Consider the following 20559-nt stretch of genomic DNA (forward strand, 5'->3'; position numbering starts at 1 on the left):
AGAAAAGAATCCCTTCCTTCTGAGACCCCCTTCCCCGACAGGATCCTGAAGTTCCTGGTGGCCAAAAGGAAATTCAAGGAGACGCTGCGACCGTACGACGTGAAGGACGTCATCGAGCAGTACTCAGCAGGGCACCTGGACATGCTGGGCCGGATCAAGAGCCTGCAGGCTCGGTGGGTGCACCCGGCCCCGAAGGGGGAGCGGGGCAGGGAAGTCGTGGCCCCAGATTCCGCGCGAGACGCGCGTGCCCTAGCCCCTCCGCGGCCGCCTGAACGATGCTCCGAGCGCCCCCTAGGGCCCGCTGTGGGAGCTGGAGTTTTTCGCGGCTCGGGCCAGAGCCTACACTTGTCTTGAACCTGAACGACCAGCTGGCGGGTCCTCTAGAACCCTCTACGCCTGTACGCCTCAGGGGACGTCTTTGGAATGTTTCCTGGTCCTAAGTTAATGAGCCTAAAATAATCAATGGCCTCTTATTTCCCCAGAGGATAGGCAAATTGTCCTCAATGCTGCCCACCTCTTGTTTCTGGAATCCGGCACTTCTCTCCACCCAGCATATAGGAAGAATTCTCACACTAAGACCCCAATCACCTACACCTGCCCTTCTCTTCCTGTGGCCTGAATTTTCACTGCCTGTTCATTCATTTGTTGTCTCAAGAAATAGTCGTTGGGTATTTGTTACTTGCCAGACAGTGGGCATATGGTGGAAGTCAAAACAGAGTCTCTGCCCTCACCGAGCCTTCATTCTCGTGGAAAGGAGACTAGATGATAAGTGAGTGAAACTAGAATATCTCAGATGATGATGAAGGTTAAGGAGAAAAATAAGGGCTCGAGTGTTGGGGTTTGCGATTTTAAATAGGTGAGAAGGTGACATTTGAGAAAAAAACTGAAGGTGAGGCAAGCAGCCCTGTGGCTATTTAAATAAAAAAGTCTCCAGAGGGAACAGTGAGTGCCAAGTCTTTGAGATGGATAGGTGGCTGGGAGGTTTAAGAGACAGCAAAGAGCTCGGTGTGTCTGTTCTGGTGTGAGAGAAGTAGCAGGTGAGGTTAAGAGGCTAATGACACTTAGCCTGTATAAAGCCCTGTAGGCAACTGCAAAGATGTTGGCATTCATTCAGGGAGAGATGCAAGCATTGGAGGGCTTTGAGCAAATGACTGACAAGATCTGACTGATATCTTTAAAAGGATCACCCTAAGCGCTGTGTTGAGAATGGCCTATAAGGGAGTTAGGGTGGAAGCAGGGAGACCAGTGACGATGCTCCTTCAGATGTCCAGGCAAGAGATGATGGGGACGTGGACCAGTGTGGCAGCAGTGGAGGCGGGGAGAAATGGTCAGATTCTAGATATATTTTGAAGATAGAGCTGACAGGGTTTTGTGATGGGATGTAAGAGTAAAAAGAGAGTCAAGGATAAAACCAAGTTTTTTTGGCTTGAGCAAGAGGAAAATGTTGCCGTTCATTGACACCGAGAAGGCAATGAGTGGAGCAAGTTTCAGTCAGGAAAGTTGGGACGTGTCGGGTTTGTGATGCCTATCAGACATGTAAGTAGAGTGTTGATCTGGCAGTTAGGGGAGTGTGGCATTCGGAGGAAAGGTACAGGGCTGGAGATTCAGATTTGGTGTCAACAGTGTATAGGGGAATGAACATCTGGAAATGAAGACATCACTTAGCAAGTGAGAGTAAATACAGAAAAGAGATCCCAGGAGTGAGCCTTGGGTCCTGCAATGTTAAGAAGTTGTGGAAATAAAGGAGGAACCAGCAAAGGAGGCTGAGAAGGAGCGTCAGCGAGGTAGGAGGAGAACTGGGAGAGGGTGGTGTTTGGGAATCCAAATGAAAGTGCAGGAAGAAGGGGTGCTCAGGTGTGCCCAGCACTGCTCATAGGTCAAGTGTAATGAGGACAGAGAGGTCATCACTGAATTTAGCAATGACATGAAGGTCATTTGGAATCTTGACAACAGTAGTTTTGGTGAAATGGTGGGAATGAAAGCCTGATTGGAGTAGGTTTTAGAGAGAATGGGAGGTGAGAAATTGACATAGATGGTAGTAATAACACTTTTAAGAATTTTACTTTAAATGAGAGCAGAAAAATAAGGTGGGACCAGCTCTAGCCTTGTCCACCTTACAACTCACAATCCCGCTTGTGTCTCTCCCTCTTTTTCCAGTCCACTGTTTCCCACCTGTCCTCCCATCAAGCGGTTGTTTTACTTGTCATGCTTGTGTGTGGTGCCTTTGCTTGGCTAGTTGGAAAACCGTCAAAGCAGTAGCTGGGTCCCTGCATCCAACTTTGTCAGGGCAAAACGCCCCCTTCTCTCAGATTGTCCCCTCCCACTGGTGCCAGCTGTGTCTCTCAACAGGCAATCTCGAGCTCCTGTGGGAGGGGTGGATGGATGGTGTGTGTCCGGGCTTTGACGGTTCCCTTTCTCCACAGGGTGGACCAGATTGTGGGCCGGGGGCTCGGGGATCGGAAGGCACGGGAGAAGGGCGACAAGGGGCCCTCGGACACGGAGGCGGTGGATGAAATCAGTATGATGGGACGCGTGGTCAAGGTGGAGAAGCAGGTGAGTGTGCGAGGGCATTTCGTTGGTGTGTCGGAACTAGTCGTCGACCGAGAAGCTCTGGAAGGCCACGGGGACAAGCACAAGGGTAGGGTGAGCTTCTCAGAGCCGCAGCCCAGAGCACCTGCCGGCAGGAGGCCCAAGCATGGCCCACACGCCCACGGCCAGGCCCACCCCGGCCCCACAGACAAGCCCCGCCTCCCAGGAAGCCCGCCTTCTCCTGCTAAACTCCCGCGAAAACCCACCCTCTCCTGCCAAGCCCCGCTATAGTCTAAAATAAACCCGTCTAAGTCCCACCTATTTCATTTAACCCCGCCTCCGTTGTCTCTCAATCGCCCGGACTATCCCAACCAGTCACAACTAAATTTTGTTCGGCGAATAAGCCCCCTGGTTCCCAGCTTCGTCCTGCCCGCCGGCCAAGCTCCGCCTTTCCTGTCGCACCTCCTCCTGGAGGAGCTGCGTTTCCCAGACGCGCTCCACCCCGGACAAGCCCCGCCTCCCAGCCATGTCCCGCCTCTAGCCCCGGCCAGACCCCGCCTCCTGGCCGCGCTCCTCCCAAGCTCCACCTCCAGCCTTGCCCCTGCCCAGCCCCAAATCCCTCCTCCAGTCCCAGCCAAGCCCCGCCTCCAGCCGCTCCCCGCCCCCAGGTGCAGTCCATCGAGCACAAGCTGGACCTGCTGTTGGGCTTCTACTCGCGCTGCCTGCGCTCCGGCACCTCGGCCAGCTTGGGCACAGTGCAAGTACCGCTCTTCGACCCCGACATCACCTCGGACTACCACAGTCCTGTGGACCACGAGGACATCTCTGTCTCCGCACAGACGCTCAGCACCTCCCGCTCGGTCAGCACCAATATGGACTGAGGGTCTCTTCAGGGGCGGGGCCGCACTCGGCCAGCGCCTTGGCCTGACGCCCGGACCCTCTCTTACTTGAACTCACTCCCTCTCGGGGAGAGAGGCCACGCGCAGTATTGAGCTGCCTGGGTGGGCGAGATACCCCACCCAGCGACGCGCCCCACCTCAGGAGCGTGAGATGCCAGGCTACACGGAGGGCAGCAGCAGCGGCTGCCCCTTGGCCTCTGGGCCCCCCAGTGCCCTGCCCGGTCCATCAAGGCCCGACACGACCTGTCTGGTAGAGGCACTGCCTCGGGAGTGGGAGCAGGGCGCTGGGGCCCTGGGCCCTGACCCAGCTTCCAGCTATGCAAGGCGAGGTCTCTGGCCCCGCCCTTCGGACAGAGCAGGGAAGCCCTCCCGCCAAGTCCCCGCCCCCATGGGGGTGGGCCCGGGGTGCCCACAGGTACCCACAAGCACAGGACCCTGCCATGAGGCAGGTGGGCACCATATATGCAAACTATGTTAAATATGCAACTTTGGGGACCCCCATGGGGTCCCTCTGCCCCTCTCCCATTGGGAGATGGGCCCCCAGCAGTAGCTGGTCTCAGGCTGCTTGGCCATGACCCTCCTTTCCATTCTTTGGCTTATCACCCCCCCCCCCCACCCAGCATGGGGCCTGTTTCTCCCTTGCCTCCCCCAAGGGCAGTGCCTGGGCCTTTCTTGCCTTTTGCAGAGTCCCCTTCCTGTGGGATGTCCACTTCCCTCTTTGGCCTTCCAGATGCCTTTGACAAAATTAAGTTTCTGTGTTCTTCCCCAAACTCCCACAGACAATGCTCCCATGGTTACACAAACACGTCCCTTTAGTTTCCCCAGACATGCAGAAAGTCTCTCACATCCACACTGACACACACAATCGCTCGCCTATGGAGACGTGAGCCCAGAGCACTCAGCCTTTCCTGGGCCTCTGCAGCTGATGCCAGTGAACTGGCCTTGCGGGGTGATGTCCACTAGGAGGAGCCCCCGACTCCATCCAGGTAGGAGAGGGAGCTCTGAAGTGACACCAGGTCTCTCCAGGCCCCTCCAGAGCTTTACCAGTTCTCCTTACTCAAGAAGATGTACTCCACACTGGGCCAGGAGCCCTCACTGCTGCCTCTGCCTGCCCCCAAGGGCCCTTCCCAACGTCCCCACAGCACAACTCAGGCCTAGGCCTCTGGGGCCTGGATAGCACTGGAAAGACCCCAGACCCTTCCCCAGGGTGGTTGTCAGGCCCGCTTCTGTCTAGGCTTGCCACCTTTCTAGTCACTGTAACTCCCAAAGAGAATAATGCATCTAGCAACTACCATTTTTCAGGCACCCGTGCATCTGGCATTACATGCACTGTTTCTCCTTCTTCCATACCTCACTCTTCACTTTAGTTGGCAGCCCCCATACTGGCATAAGCCCCCATCCACTCCAGGCCTCCAGCACCTGTTTGGTATCCCTATACCTTTGTTCCTCTTCTGCAAAGCCAATGCAGGTGATAGCAGATTGATGGGTAGTGGGGTGCCAGTGAACAAGGGGCACAGGCCCAGCTGCCTGCATCTCATAAATGGGGACCTGCATGAACCAGCACTAGGGCTGGGGTTGGATCTTGCTCAGCCCCACCGTGCCCAGCCTCTGCCCCAACATGCCCTCTGCATGTCAACATCATGCCCTGGATGGAGCCTATCCTGGCTCACCTCACCCGCACTGCACTGTCCCCAGAGAGCCACCCCTTGGCCCCTCAGAGACAGAGCTGTGGAGAGGGGCAGGAGAATGGGATTACCCTGTGACCAAAGGAGACTTGGGAAGAAGCCCTCCCTCCTTCCACGATCAAGGTTCCCCACCAACCTGGTTCTCGAATATGCAAGTACCTCACTTTGTTAACTTATTAACTTATTGGTTTCATTAAAGTTTTCAGTAGGAGGTGGTTGGCTTTGAATGTTTGGTGGCTGTGGGGTGGGTACCTGGTCTGGGGGTGAGATGAGGAGATTTGGATTAGTCAGAACTCTTTGGGTTGTAACAACAAAATCTCAACTGTACGGCTTAAGCAAAAAGTAAAACTTATTGGCCCAGGTAACTAAAATGTCCAGGGGCTAGGCTTGGCTCCACGCACAGCTAGATCTGGGTGCTGAAATGTGTCAGTGATCTGTCTTCTGTCTCAGCCTTCTTCTCAGGCAGGCTGACCTCTCCTAGTGATCCCCCGGCACTTCCAAATTTACTTTCTTTTGGCTTAAGGCCCCAGGGAAAAGTGAGTGCCACTTTCCTAATAGTTTGTACCAGTCAGGGTCCAGTCAGGAAAACAGAAATTACACTAGAAATTTTTCAACAAAGAGAATTTGCTATAGGGAATGGGTTACACTGATGTTGGCGGGCTGAAAGAACAAAAGAGAATGCTGAGATAACCCAGAGAAAAATCACTGCAGGAAGCAGCTACCATTCTTAAAGCTGAAGGAATACAGGGAAGAGGTTGGGCTTAGCAGAACCCACAAGCTTCATTGGGGGAGCCCTAGAGTGCTGGGCTCAGAGGTCTTGAGAGGGGGTGCTGTTTGGCTGGTGCTAGTACCTCTTAGGGGATACAGTGAGCTTGTCTGGGAGTGCAGAAAAAAAGCTCAAGGTTGTGATTAGGGTTTCCAGGCGGGAATTCCCACCCGTTCTCGGGAATTTTTTTTCGCGTTTCTGTTCCCGAATCCCGAGAAAAGTTGGTCGGGAAATCGGGAAAATTGGCTCCTTGAACCCAGGTGGTTGGTAGTACCGGCCGTCACTTTGTGGAAACGATTCATTGTGAAGAACAGATAACAGTTTATGTCTCGGGATTCGGGAATGGGAAAATGAAAAAAATTCCTGAGAACGGGCAGGAATTCCCGCCTGGAAACCCTAGTTGTGATCAACTCTTACTACCAGGCTGTTGCTGATAAAATTAGTAAGCAAAGCTCCTACTGCCTTCCTTATTGTCAAAGCCTGCTAACAAAGGAGTAATATGGTTTGCAGAGTCCCGGTCCCAGTACCCCAGGGCAGAGCACAGAAGGCTGCGTTTGCCACTAGAAGACAGTAACCTAATACCTGGCGCAGTCCACCCCTTTGGACACAGATCCAAACACATCAATCCACACATATTTGAACCTTCATATAGCAACAGTAGCTTCCACCTAATAAGATGAAACTATCTTGCATACAAATGAAGACACTCTAACTCTCTCCCCCTAAGTGGGAAAAACATTAAGTTCCACCTTCCAATAGATATATCCATCTCTGGGAGTTGTTGAATCCACGTTTTTGGTGATGTTAATTGCTCTTCTAATTCAGTCACAATCCCACCTGCCACTGAATACTGAACTGTAAAGGTGGCAAGCACAATCTATATATGAGTAAAATAATAGGAAGAAAGGAGAGGGGAGGAAAAAAACATATTACTTAGTATAACACACACACACCAAGCAAGGAAGAAAATATGCATAGTTGCAGTAGGCCTTCTGGTAACGGGTCACAGTGCCACAGTCGATCTACACTATATATCTGTTGATCTTTCTATCAGTCTATCATCTCCCTCCCTCCATCCCTCCCTCCCTCCCTCCCTCCCTCCCTCCCTCCCTCCCTCCCTCCCTTCCTTCCTTCCTTCCTTCCTTCCTTCCTTCCTTCCTTCCTTCCTTCCTTCCTTCCTTCCCTCCCCCTCCTCCTCCTCCTCTTTCTTCTTCTTCCTCTCTCTCTCTCTCTCTCTCTCTCTCTCTCTCTCTCTCTCTCCTGCCGTTCTGTGTCCCCTTTGCTCAGGGCGTCTGCTGGTTTTGGTTCTTTACGTGGTGGAGTGACCCAAGTAATCATTCCTGAAGGGGCTGAATCCTCAATAGTCCTGCCCAGTTTTGGGTGCCATAGCTTTTCATTAATGTTTACCATGGCACATGGAAGGACTACGAGGGACCCTAGAGAATACCCTGGGTTCTAGATATAGCCCTCCTCACCCTTATTGTGTAGCAGCACCCCAGTTTCCCCTTGGTAATGAGGGTCAGTCAGGCAGCCAGTACAACGGGCAAACTCTTTCTTTGCCTGTTGGTTTAGTGGCACGAGGAGCCCAAAATGGCCTGTTAGAAGTTTTAACTTCCAATTCAATGAAAACTGTTTTTGCTTCCCTTCCCATGAGAATTAAGACCTCCAAACTCGCAGAGCCCAACGTTGCGGGGACAAGAAGCAAAAGTTCTGTGAGTGGGCATAGTAGCCTGAATAATGGCCACCCAAAGATATTAGGTCCTAATCTCTGGAATTTGTAAAATGTTACCTTATAAGGAAAAACAGATCTTTGGAAATGTGATTAAGTTAATGATCTTGCATGGGGAGATTATCCCGGATTAACCAGTGAGCCCTAAATCCGTTTTCAAGTGTCCTTTTCAGAGAGAGATGGAAGGAGATCTTAGACACATGGAAGAGGAGGAGACAATATGAAGATGGAAACAGAAATTGGAGTCATGTGGTCACAACAAAGGAATGCCAGCAGCCACCAGGTGGAAGAGTCAGGGAACTGATTCTCCCCTAGAGCTCTGGAGGGGGGTGTAGCCCTGCTGATATTTTGACTTAGGCCCAGGGAAGCTGATGAACTGCTGGCCTCTAGAACTGTGAGAGAATAAACTCTTTTGTTTTAAGTTACCAAGTTTATAGTAATTTGTTATGGCACCCACAGGAAACTAACACTGTGGGTTATTTGGTATGCTAGTGAGAGAGCCACTCTCTCCTCCCACTGATCCCCAGAGCCTTATATTCTGGCTGTGTTGACGAGGATAAATCACTGCCTTCTCCATAATGGAAATGATCCAGTAGAATCAACCTGGCATCAGGCGGCTAGTTGAATCTCTTCTGAACAATGATACGTTGAATATTCGACATTTGTCTCTGCTGGTGGTAGGTACAGTAGTGGCCCAGCCAGATCAGCCTTGGTGAGGTAAATCCATATTGTCGAACGCATAAATAGTCTCCATTTTTGCGACCATCAACATGTTATACAAGAGTGTGCAGAGCAAGCAATGGAGAGATGTCATGCGGGGTCTCTGCTTCCGCTCTCTGCACAAGAACACAGGTGTCGTGTGGGGCGGCCTGCGGGGTCTCTGCTCCCACTCCCCTCATAAGAGCGCAGGATATGGCTAGGCCAAAAAGGAACACCCACGGAGCCATAGGTAGGGGAGTCATACCACTATGGTCTCACGGGAGGCTGGGTTCACACGACATGCGACCTGCTGTCCACTTTGCTGCCAACCGACCGATTCTCCTCAACTCTCCTCGACTCTCCTCTAGCCGCGGCAGTTATATCAGTGGCCAATGGCTCAATGGCCACAGCTGACAGCCAACCAGCCACAGCTGACAGCCACCCACTACCCAAGCCAGCACCCCTCCACATGAGGCCGAGAGCCTGGAAACTGCTCTCTGAGGCTCCGTCCCCACAAGAGACTACAGAAAGGGGCTGGCTAACACCCACGAATGTGCCATCTTAGCCACCTGATTATCAAGAACCTCCTCAGCCATGGATGCCCTTTGGTGAGATTTCACTTGGGGTAGAAGTATCTTCACACTCTGCCCACTTCTGAAAATCCATCTAAATACTCTTCCCAAGTCTTTCTTATCACCAGTCCTCTAATTCTGTGCTTCCTAAGTCCCTGACCATCCAGCCAAACCATTAACCACTACCCAGAAACCACTGTAGATCCCTCCTTGTCACCTCTCAATCCAGCCAAAATGGACAACCAAATGTACTGAAACGTGTGTAACATTTAGTCAGGCATGGGAACTGGCTGGTGGTGAATGTTCCAGCTAGGGGGCGTAGCATGTGTAAAGGTCCAGAGGCACCAGAGAGTGTGGTACATGAAAGGAACAGGAAGATATCCGTGTGACTGCGTCCAGATGGCAAGGAAGAGAGAGTGGTGCCAGATGGGACTTTAGAATTAGACAGGGGTCAGGTTTTCAGGATTTCATATTTCATTCCAAAGAGATAGGATTTCACTGTGAGGGCAGTGGGGAGACAATTAAATATTTTGATCAGGGATCAAACCAGGGTAGGTTTGCATTTTAGAAACTTTTCTGCCGATGCTAGGAGATAGATTTGTGGGTACAAGTCTGGGTGCAGGGAGACGAGTTAAGAGAGCAGGAGGTGCTGGTAACCTAAGACAAGCCCCATGGCATTTCACTAATTGAGTAAATGTCTGTGGACACCTGCTGTAGGCCAGCCCCTGGCTCAGCACAATACACAGGATGAACAGACGCAGGAGAGCCAGGTATGGCCCTGAGGTCAGCCAGCCACTGGGCAGAACAGATGCACAATTAACCAACCAATGCACATACATTTCTTTATCTTCTAAATTTGTCTGGCTCAGCAAGGAGGGTTTACAGGTGGCTATGGGAGTCCCCAAACTGTCAACAATTATGGCCTCAAGAGCAGATGTGATTTTAGTGTACCATTTATCTATTGCTGTGCGACAACGCGCCCTAAAACTTAATAGCTTAAAGTAACAACCATTTTATTTGCTCTTGATTCCGTGGGTCAGCGATTTGGGCTGGACTCAGCTGAGCAGTTCTGCTAATGTCACCTGGGATCACTAATGTGGTTGCAATCATCTGGCATCTTGACTGGGGCTGGAGGGTCTAAGATGGCCTCACTCACCTGTCTTGTGTTTGGTGTTGGCTGTCAGCACCCTGGTTGGTCCAGGTGTGGGATGGCTGGTCTCTGCTCCAGGTGGCTTCTCTTGCTCCCGTAAATTAGACTGGGCTTCTTCACATGACAAGAGGGCAAGAGCAGAAGCTAGATGGCCTCTTGAGGCCCAGGTTCAGAAGATGTAGGAAGCAGCCTGTGACTGCGGTAATGCAGGGGTCAGCTCATGCGGACGTGGGCTGCTTGCAATCTTGCCATTTTACACTCTTGCGGATCAAAGAAAACCATGCCGCGTGCTTTCCAATTTAGACAACTTGTTTCTTGTACTTTGGACAGTTCCGATGGGTAAGAGAGTTGCTTTATTTTCCCTTTGAGAAGCTGCGTTGCCCATCTTCCTTTTCTACCTACCTCTTGGACTGCGAAAGCTGCTACCCTGTGTATTAATTTGCTGGGGCTATCATAATAAATGCTATTATAATAAAAGCTCCATACCGGGTGCCTTAAACAACAGAAATGTATTTGCTCACAGTTCTGGAGGCTGGAAGTCCAAAATCAAGGTGTCAGCAGGGTTGGTTTCATTCTCAGGCCTCTATCTTGGCTGGCAGGTGGTCGTCTTTTCCTGGTGTCTACATTTGTTTCTCTGTGAGTACACATTCTCTCTTTCTCTCTCTCTCCCTCCCCCTCTCCTCTAATCACCTCTTCTCATAAGGACACCAGTGATATTGGATTAGGGCCCCGCCTAACAACCCCATTTTAACTCTTTAAAGGCCCTATCTCTAACTACCCTCACATTTTGAGGTACTGGGGGTTAGGGCTTCAACATAGGAATTTTGGAGATCACAATTCACCCCATAACACCTGGAGTGGGGCTTTTATCCACCAACGTCGTCCCCCTCTCTGCCGTAAATACACGGGGCTGAGAATTCTTTCTGGGGCTTGCCCCATCTCAGCTGCACAGATCCAGACACATGTCTAGATATCATGGAACCAAATGATTGGGAAAACTTTTTTTTTTTTTTTTAGTTCCAGAACCTTTGATACGCTATAACTTATTTGGAACCCCAGTATAAAAGGTAAAATCATGGCAACCAAAACATGGGACCTCTCAGATGTGGCCTCAATTCTCACCCTGCATCCATGTTGAATATGTGCCTAGCGCTTTGTTGCAGCCAAAATAAGTCAAATCTGTCTTCACAATACTGTCTTTAATGATGGTATTAGATTGAATTATTTGTCTGAAAGTCTTCCTTCCTCATCGTTACCATGGCTACATTTGGGCGGAGTATAATTCCCTACCTGTCTTACATTGGGTTTCCTACCTGCAGGTTTGCAGACACAGTGGTATGAAGGTTTATCGCCCAGTGCTCTCAGGAGATTCATCTGTAAGGATGCCAGGAAGGGAAGGCTGGATGGAGGGAGAAGCTGATCTGCAAAGTGATTACACTGAGCATATGCTGATCTTCAGGAGCTCTGGAGCTCAGACAGCCCTTCAGAGCTGTGCTACATTGAGGGAAGGAGGCAGGCTGTTGTTTCCATGCATCCATCAGCCAGTCACCGGCCCTGGGAGGGGTCTGACTTTGGGTGAGGCAGTTCCCTATGTTCAAGGGCAATTCCCAGTGAGTGACAGTTGTGAGTCAGCAGCTGAGATCCCCAGCAGCTGGGGAGTGGGTGTGCGGACCCTGAACGGGGCATCTGAGCACCACAACATTTATTCCACCACCTCATTGATTTGGGCTTGACCATGGGGTTTACTCTGGCCAGTGGAATGGAGAGAGAAAAACAGTGTGCTTATTCTAAGGTAAGGCCACAGGGGCATGGCAAGACCTCTCAGTGCTTCCTTCCTCCAACATGAGAAGACTCAGATAGCTGTTGTTCCTTCATCCTGGGGCCAGAACTCAGTCATGTGGAGCAGACCTGAACCAGACTCAAAGTCAAGAGGCCAGCATCCGCTGAACTGTAGTTGACCTAGAGACTTAGAAGTGTGAAATAATATATGGTTTTGTAGGCCGCTGCGATTTGGGGCTTGTTTGTTTCACAGCATTACCACAGCAAGACCTGACTAATATAGCTAGTAAGGTGGATTTTACTGGAAGCAGTGAAGCTGAAGGTTTACATTGCATGGCACAACGTAGATCATTCTCTAAACTCTCCTGAAACATCTTTGTTTTTATCCCAAATGGCTTCTCTGGGCACCAGACACCTCCTCTTTCTTTCTTTCTCTGTTCCCCCACACAGCCTCTAAATTGGGTGGGAGACATGGAAGATTTCCTGGAGGTGGGGGAGATTGCCGGAAAGTAGATATCCTGGGGAGAGAGGTCCTAAGGCCTGAGACCCAGGCTGCCCTGGTGGGCTCTGAGCTTCCCTCTGACCCTCACTCCCACCAGACTCCCCTCAGCTTCTCTCCTGGGCTTCATGAACCCGCCCCCCCCAACCCTTGTCTCCCCTTCTCCAGGTGTCTCTTCAGCTCCTAGAAGGCATGAAAAACATCTGCTTCTTGTCTGTGGTCCTCACCGTCCCCTGCCCAAAGCTGGGTATATAGGGGATTAATCAAGGCTGGTCAGCAGGTCAAGAGGGAAGCAGGACCACCTGGGATCAATCCTCTCCCACCTGGGAATCCTCCTGGTCCCTGTCATGTGTGCCCACAGCCACAAGGCGTCAGTAAAGACCTTGGCTTGGTGTTGCAGTGTCAGCCTGGAGCCAGGAAGGAGGCTGGACCTTTAGGGCCAGGACACCCCATCATGAAAGCCCATGAGTTAAGACCAGTATGTCCAGGGGCGGTGGAGAGAGAGAGAGAGAGAAAGAGAGAGAGAGAGAGAGAGAGAGAGAGAGAGAGAGAGACAGAGACAGAGACAGAGACAGAGAGACAGAGAGACAGAGAGAGCGCCGAGCGGTTCACAGACTGAGAAGTTGGCACTCTAGGATTTGCCACACAGAGCAAGGGGCCACGTTCTTTGCCCTTCATTCATTTATTCTACAATTGTTTGTTCGTTTCTATTATGTGCCAAGCACTGTTTTAGGCACCAAGGTCACAGAGTCTCTCAAACTCACAAGTCCCTGTTCACATGGAGCAGACAGTACGTTACTGTCTAGACAGAAAATAAATAAAAAACAAGATAATTTCGGGGAATGATAAATGCTGTGAAGAGAATAAAATGGAAATGGGATCGTGACAACGTTGGGGAGGCAACTTTAGGGGTGTTGTCAGGGAAGCTCAAGGGGAAGTAAAAGCTTTCATAACAAGTCAGAGCTGCCAAGACTTCCAGAGGCTGACTGGTCCAACAGCCACATTTTGCAGATGGAGAAACTGAGGCCCAGTAAGCCAGGGCACACCCCAGAGTTGAGCCCACATCTTTTGACCCCCAGACTTGTCCTTGGGTGGCCTTCCTCTTCTCAGGTTCTTAACTTGCTCTGTGTCATCTCTGGGGGAAAGGGGTAGATGTGGGGGCACCCTCAGAATGTGAAGGTTAAACAAGGACCGGAGGAGAGGGCTACCTTGAGAAGTCCTAAGTGCTGAAAACACAACCCACACCGTAGTGGCGAAGCTGTCCCACAGAGTTCTGATTTTCCCCAAGATGCAGCTTCAAAAAACACATATTAAACATCAAATTCTTTTCCAAATTTTGGTTTTGATGCCTTTGCCTGTTTGAAGGGTGCGATCCTTGGAAGGTTATTTCCCCTCTCCGTGAGCCTTGGTTCCCTCATCTGCAAAAGCTGAACCCTGGCTTTCCTGACTCCAAAACCACTGCTCTGTCCAGTCCTTGTGAGACCACCGGCCCCCCACCGGGCTAGTCCGGCCTGGATCCACTGCCTCCACTTCTGAGTCTGTCCCCAATGCCCACTGCTGCCTTAGATCTGCCCATAAAGCCATCAGGCACGACCACTCTCATTCCAAGACTCACAGTGACCTGAGAGGTAGGTTTGGGCTTGCCATCATCCCCAGTTTGCCATCCAGAAATCAGGACTTGCTCAAGGTCACACAGCCATTAAGCAACAGAGCCGGAATTTGAACCCAAAGTTCTATTCAGTTTCCTCTGCCCAAGGCTCTCATTCAAGACTGTAACCCCCACTCCCCCGCCACACACAAAGCTTTGGTGTTCCAGGAACTAAGCTTTATTGCCCTGAAAATACGTTTATGTGCAATGTGTTGGTCCAGGTGGTGTCACTTGGTGTGGTGCTGCCACCACCTGAGCAAAGAGAGGTGTTGCACCCCTTCTCTCGCTGGTACTATCTGGGCCAAACCCAGAGGTAATGCCCAGAAGCCCAGACCTGGGTCACTCCACCCACAAGAACATGGAGGGCCCAAGGATGACTTAAACCAGCCACTTACCTTTGCTGATTTTCTTCTTCTTTTCCCACCTCCTGCTGACCCAGTGCAGCTGGCCTCCGGCCCTCCACTCCCTTGAAACTTCCCTGACAAAGACGTTTTTCACTTCCTGGTGGTCACATTGACTGGCCTCTTTTCAGCCCTCGTTTTACTTGACTTTATAGCATTAGACACTGCTGACCACACCTCCTTCAGGAAACACTTCCCTTGGCTTTTCCGGCATCTTCTTTGCTGGTTCTCGGCTGCCCTCCTAGCTGCTCCTCTCAGTCTCTGTCCCTCCCCTGTCTTGAATGTCTGTGTTACCCAAGGTTCTGTCCTTGGCCACTTTCTTTTATTACTATGTGTCACCATTCCTATGGCAACCATGGACATACTAATGGCTCCAAAACATGGTTATTCTCCGTCCAGAGCTCCCTGCTGAGCTCTCGGCCCACTCACCTGGCCTGCCTTTACCTGGACACCAATGCCAGATGAGCCAACGTATCACTTCTGTCTTTACCATCTCTCCCATCTACCTCACCTTGCCACCACTTGTCCTAGGGCCCTCGTCCCTACCTGAATCAATGTGAAAGCCTTTGCAGCATTCTCCAGGTCTCCAATGTGCCCCTTTCAAATCCATTCTACTCACAGCAGTCAGAGCGATCTTTCCAACACACAAATAACTCTTTTCCCACCCGGCTCATATGTTCCAAGGCTGCCCATTACCAACAGCATCGAGTTCACGCTCCTCAAGTGTCATCCCTCTTTGGTCCTTGCCTACTTCAAATATATCCCTTGCCCCTCTGAGCATCCACCCGACACCCTAACCACATGGGACTTGTTGCGTTTTCCAATGAAGCCTTATCCATTCATGCCACTTGGCCATTTCACACACTGTCACCTCCCCTGGAATTTCTTTCTCTCATGTGCTCGTGTCCAAATTCTACCCCCTCCATTCCACCATGTGAGTGCCTCGTATGTGTCACAAACTTTGGTAAGTGCTTTCACAGCAGCCACCCATGGGTAAGTCCCATTATAATCCCTATCTCACAGATAAGGAAACTGAGCCTCAAAGAAGGGAAGTGAATTACCCAAGGTGCTCATTCGCAGTGATGACTGACTGATACCAACTCTTCTACGTTCCAATAGTTTTTTTATGTAGGACTCAGGCCTCTGATATCTTCCCCAGCAAGTACCCTGGGGGCATAGGAAACTTGTGTTCTAATCTCAATTTAGCCACTTATTATTTATTACTGCCACTCCCTGGTAGAGACTGCTGGTTGTCCACCAAAATCCAGCTTTCCCATCTTCAGTAGTAACTGAGTTATTGAAGAACAGATGTTTGCCAGCTACCTTATGGCTAAGCATGGTCATGTGATGAAATTCTTGTCAAGAGAATCTGAACAGAAGTGATGTGTGTATCCGGGCTAAAAACATTGGGTGTGTTCACCTCCTTACTCTCGTCTCCCTGAGAGCTGGATGTATAGGTGTCCATGACCCAGCCTCCACTCCACAGACAAATCCCCGCCCCCAAACAGAGCCACGTTGGCCTTTGAGCAGTCACCTTGGATCATGAGGGTAATGGCAGAACAATCCAGGTCTGCATGACTGGGTGGAACTAGAAAGAAATCTTTTTTGCTCTTTAAGCCACTTTTAAAATTTTCTGGTTCCCTTTGTTACAGCAGCAGCTGAGCTAACACTTAAATATCTCTTGCTATGTGTACTTTCCTAAGTACATTAAATATTTTGACTTAATAAATTACTAGCTGTGTGGTAGTTGGCAAGTCACCTCACCTCTGTGAGCCTTGGTTTCCTTGCCTCCACATAACCTGGAATAATAATATATTAGTCAGATCACTGAGTTAGGTGAGAGGTTATGAGTCAGTATTAATGACCTAACAAGCAGACAGCTCACATGATTAGGGCACTAGCTGCAGATTTGAAAGACTTTGAGGTGAAGAAGATGAGGAGGAGAAGGAGGAGGAGGTAAAGCATTGCTATTTCAAAATAGTCATGGGAAATTGAAGAACTTTTTGGGATTCCTTACACTAATTTTATAATTTGGTATTATTTTATTTTGACTCACATATAGGGGAATAGGTGAACTAACCAAAACTAAATTATAGTAGGTGGTTCCCCAAATTTCCTATTACTAGGAGAAGGGTGACCAGGTCCTGGAAGGCATAAATAGCTGATGTCCCCTTCCACCTCTGGGTCTCCCTCTGTGAGCTGAAGAGCCCTATCCTTCCGCCATTTATGTGGGACATGCTCTGAAGTCACCGTCCCCACTCTGGACTCCTTTTCTGGACACTGTTAACAGCTACTGCTTACTCAGCACCTATTGAACGAATGTTGGAAACAACTATCACTTATTAGGGACTTACTGCCTGCCGGGCCCCGTGCTGAGCCCACATCAGCCTTTAGCTCATTTAATCTGATCAGTTGGGTGTGTGTATATTGGTACATATTTTAGATTATAATGAAAAACAAAAACAGGCTCAGAGTGGTAAAGTGGCTTTGACAGATGTCATCTACGTAGTTTGAGGCCAGAATTTAAACCCAGGTCTGCATGACCCCAAAACCTGGGCTTGTCCCTCAGCCCCGGTGGCTAGTTGTTGACCTCGCTCTGAGTGCAGAGCCCGGGTATAAGCACAACTCCGAAGGTGCCTCTGATTAGCTGTGAGAAGAGCCAGAATGTTCCTGTCTGTAATTTAAACCCAGAAGCGAGAGAGGGAAAAAATGGAGAGATTTGTTGACATAGAAATTATTAACTTCCAAAAGGCATGAGATAGCACAAACAAAGTCAAATAACCAGCAACAGATTGGGAGAGAATATTTGCAACATTTACAAAAGACAAAGGTTCACTATTCACAACATATACTAAACACCTAAATCACTAACAAAAGGACAACCCAGTAGAAACATGGGCAAGGAAATGAACAAGTAATTCTTAGGAGAAGAAATAATGTCTTTACTGACAATCAAAGAAATAGAAATTAAATCACTTTTTTTTTTTTTTTTCATTTAGACAGGTAAAAATTAAAGACATTGCTCAGGTCCAGTGTAGTCAAAGGTGTGGGCCACTGGGCACTCTCGCACTGCACGTGGCAGGACAGTGAATGGATCAGACACGAAGAGATACTCAGAGAACTATTTGGCAGCAACTATCACCATTTTATTTGCTCACATCTTCTGACCCAGTAATTCCCCTTCTAGGAATCCATTCTCCCAAGATGTCCCCACAGGTATTCAAGGGTAAATAAATACACAAGGAAGCACTGTGTAGCATTATCTGGAACAGTGGAATTTAGGAAACAAGCTAAATTTCCAGCCATAGGAGATTGGTTAAGTAGATTATGCACAATGCAGTCATTAAAAAGATTAAGGTAGAGCCATATTTACTGACGCGTGAAGATTTCCAAACTGTATTAAGTGAAATAAATCCAATTAGATAAAATAGTATAATCCCATTTACGTATAAAAGAGATGTATATGATGTATATAACATAATGTACACGTTACCTGTCTGTGTGTGGAAAAACTTGTGGGGTCTTTGACTTTTCACTTTATGCTTTCTAAAGTGTTTGAATTTCCTCAAGCGTATATTACTTTTAACCAAAAACAATGTGTTTGTTTTAAAAACAAACAAGGATTGGCTCATCTCTTCTGTCTGGCCAGGGTAGGCTGGGCTGCCAAGGAGAGGGTCCTGCTGCCTGAATGTGCCAGTTGCCTGGGTGTGCCAATTTTGTGGCAGAGCCCCCAGCCAGAGCTGCTCACTAGGATGAGGCAAAGGAGTAAGTCGCTCTGGAGACCACCCTCTAACGAGCTGTGTAGGACTCCTTGCCCCATCTTGGCCACACCCCATGTGGGATGTCTGGACTTCATACTTATTGATGTCCAACCTCCCCTCATCCTACAGATAAGGACAACTTCTTCCCAAGAGCCCTGTGTGTGGCTGAATAGGTTGCCTAACCTCTCTGAGCCTCTCAGCTGCCTAGAATGAGGCCAGCAGATCAGAATGAGGACCCGAACTACACCCACTTCCCAGAGTCGTTGTGAGGACTGAAGGAGAAAGCACATGGCAAGCCTACTGTCCCTGGAATGCTGGCTCAACACGATGCTAGGGAAGCATTGCATTTCCCTGCCCTCCTTCCTCAGTCCAGTCTCACCGTCTCCCAGTGCCTGTGAGGTAGGAGGAGAGGGGAATGTGGTCCTCCTCTACAGAGTTTAGAGAACTCGAATAACGTGCCTAGGGTCACAAGTTCATGGTCGTGCTGGGTCAAGAGCTCAGGGCTCCCAACTCCAACTTGGACTCCAGCCCCAAACTATCTTTCAGTCTCAGCTCCCAGCTCAGGGTTGGGAAGCGGCCACTCACTCCTACACTCTCTAATACTCACTCTGAGCCACACATGGGGTGGGGTGGGGACAATGAGGAATCAGGTTCTGTCCTCAGAACCTTACAGACCAGGGGGAAAGACTTCTCATCAACCCTGAAATGTGATGAAATAGGCCTTTCACAGGGGGAACAGGCCCTGAGGAGGGCATTTCAGGCCAAGGAAACAGTAGAGGCCCAGGTACAGAGGCATAAGGAGCATTGTGTAGCCGGAGCCTGGGGTGGCTGGAGTGCAGGGTAGGAAGGTACCTGGAGGCTGGCTGGGACAAGGCTCTCTCCTCATCTCTGTGGTCGTGTTTCCCACCAACAGCTTCCATCTGAGCAGCTCACAGGGGCAGGCACTTAACATCACCTGAGTTCATTCTCTCAAGAAGCCTGTGGCATCTCCACTTGACAGATGAGGAGAATCAGCTCCTACTGTGTTTCCCCGAAAGTAAGACCTAGCTGGACCATCAGCTCTAATGCGTCTTTTAGAGCAAAAATTATCACAAGGCCTAGTCTTGTATTATATTGTATTATAAATAAAACTGGCTCTTATATTAATTTTTGCTCCAAAAGACACATTAGAGCTGATTATCTGGCTAGGTCTTATTTTCGGGGAAACACGGTAGGAGCTTTCTTTATTACCTTTATCTGCCAGGGCACACTTTGGGCCTTGGGCCTTTACCTGGATGAACTCCCCAAGTTGACTCACACCCTGCCCTTTCATCACCACCGGCTCTCAGGGCTTCCCAGACCCTGAGCTGCTGGGCAGCACCTGCCCCGAAGCACTGACATCCATGTCTCTACATTGCACGCTCCAGGCTGGCCCAGATATCAAGTTCCAAAGTGTGTGCAGGTCTCTTCTCTCCAGATCAGCTGCTTAGGGGTAAAGGGCATGGCTGTTCATCCCCAACTCACCCCAGCCAAGCAGCACTGCTCTGTTTGCAATGTGCTCTCAGAAACAATGTCTCATTTATGTAAATCTTTGCACACACACCTCTGAGGTTGGGATCATTCTCCCCATTGTACAGAAGAAACTGAGGCCTAAAGAGGCTCAGGGACTTCCTCAGCATTCCTGGCCACAAAATGGCAGAACCAGGTCTGGGACTCTGCTCTTGCTCTACCCAGCCGGAGGAGGGGAAGGGCCCTGGATCTGTGTACACCAGAATGTGTATGCTCACCCCACCACTTACCGGGGTATGACTTGGAGGGATAATTAACTGTCAGAACCCCAGTTTCCTGATCACTGGAATGGGGATGAAACTACCTAGCAGTGCTCATTTACAGGGTTGGGTGGCAGTTAAAGAAGAGGCTGGAAGAGAAACAGCGACTACTGGGTGCTGTTAGATCCCATCAGGCCACACACCAGTAGGCACTCAACAAATTCTGACTTAGTCCTGCAGTTAGCAGTAATTCTGACCCAACATTTCTAACAGTTGGGTGGCATAAAATTAGGCAAGAATGGATTAAGGAATCCAAGAGGATTACCTGGTAATCAGCTAAATGACGTAGGCTGCCTGGGAAAAGACTAGGGTCATACTGGTCATTTAATTTATTCAACAAATGACTGTTGAACACTTGGCCGAGTTGGAATGAGGTTAACGATAATGGCGGCACTCTCAGTTGTTAAGAACCATGTAGTAGGTACTTTATTATATAGCGTCTCATTATATCAACCTTACAAAGTTGATACTCCCTAAAGTTTTTTCCTCGAATAGAGGGAATGCTAGTCAGGTCTAGTACCAGGGAGAGGCCAACGAGGCACCCAGAGCACAATTTATGGAGGTACTTGCTGTTACGACTCTTCTGATACTCGCCTTACCCTCGTCTCCACCCCGTGCTTGTGCTGGACACCGT

At 49.7% G+C, this 20559-nt stretch overlaps 1 protein-coding gene across 4 annotated transcripts in view; it reads left to right on the forward strand.

Moving 5' to 3' along the window:
* Nucleotides 1–5324, forward strand: part of KCNQ4 (potassium voltage-gated channel subfamily Q member 4) — a 54294-nt gene extending 48970 nt beyond the window's left edge. For all 4 annotated transcript variants that reach the window (XM_074334501.2, XM_074334504.2, XM_074334503.2 and 1 more), the window contains exons 12-14: nucleotides 42–173; nucleotides 2424–2553; nucleotides 3198–5324. In XM_074334501.2, coding sequence (XP_074190602.1) covers nucleotides 42–173; nucleotides 2424–2553; nucleotides 3198–3410 — 475 coding nt within the window. In that variant the 3' untranslated portion in view covers nucleotides 3411–5324. The remainder of the gene's footprint in view (nucleotides 1–41; nucleotides 174–2423; nucleotides 2554–3197) is intronic.
* Nucleotides 5325–20559: the final 15235 nt, after the last annotated feature.

This window comes from Rhinolophus sinicus, chromosome 14, assembly GCF_057876585.1.
Source record: "Rhinolophus sinicus isolate RSI-liver-muscle chromosome 14, RSI-T2T, whole genome shotgun sequence".
In the NCBI taxonomy this organism is placed as follows: domain Eukaryota; kingdom Metazoa; phylum Chordata; class Mammalia; order Chiroptera; family Rhinolophidae; genus Rhinolophus; species Rhinolophus sinicus.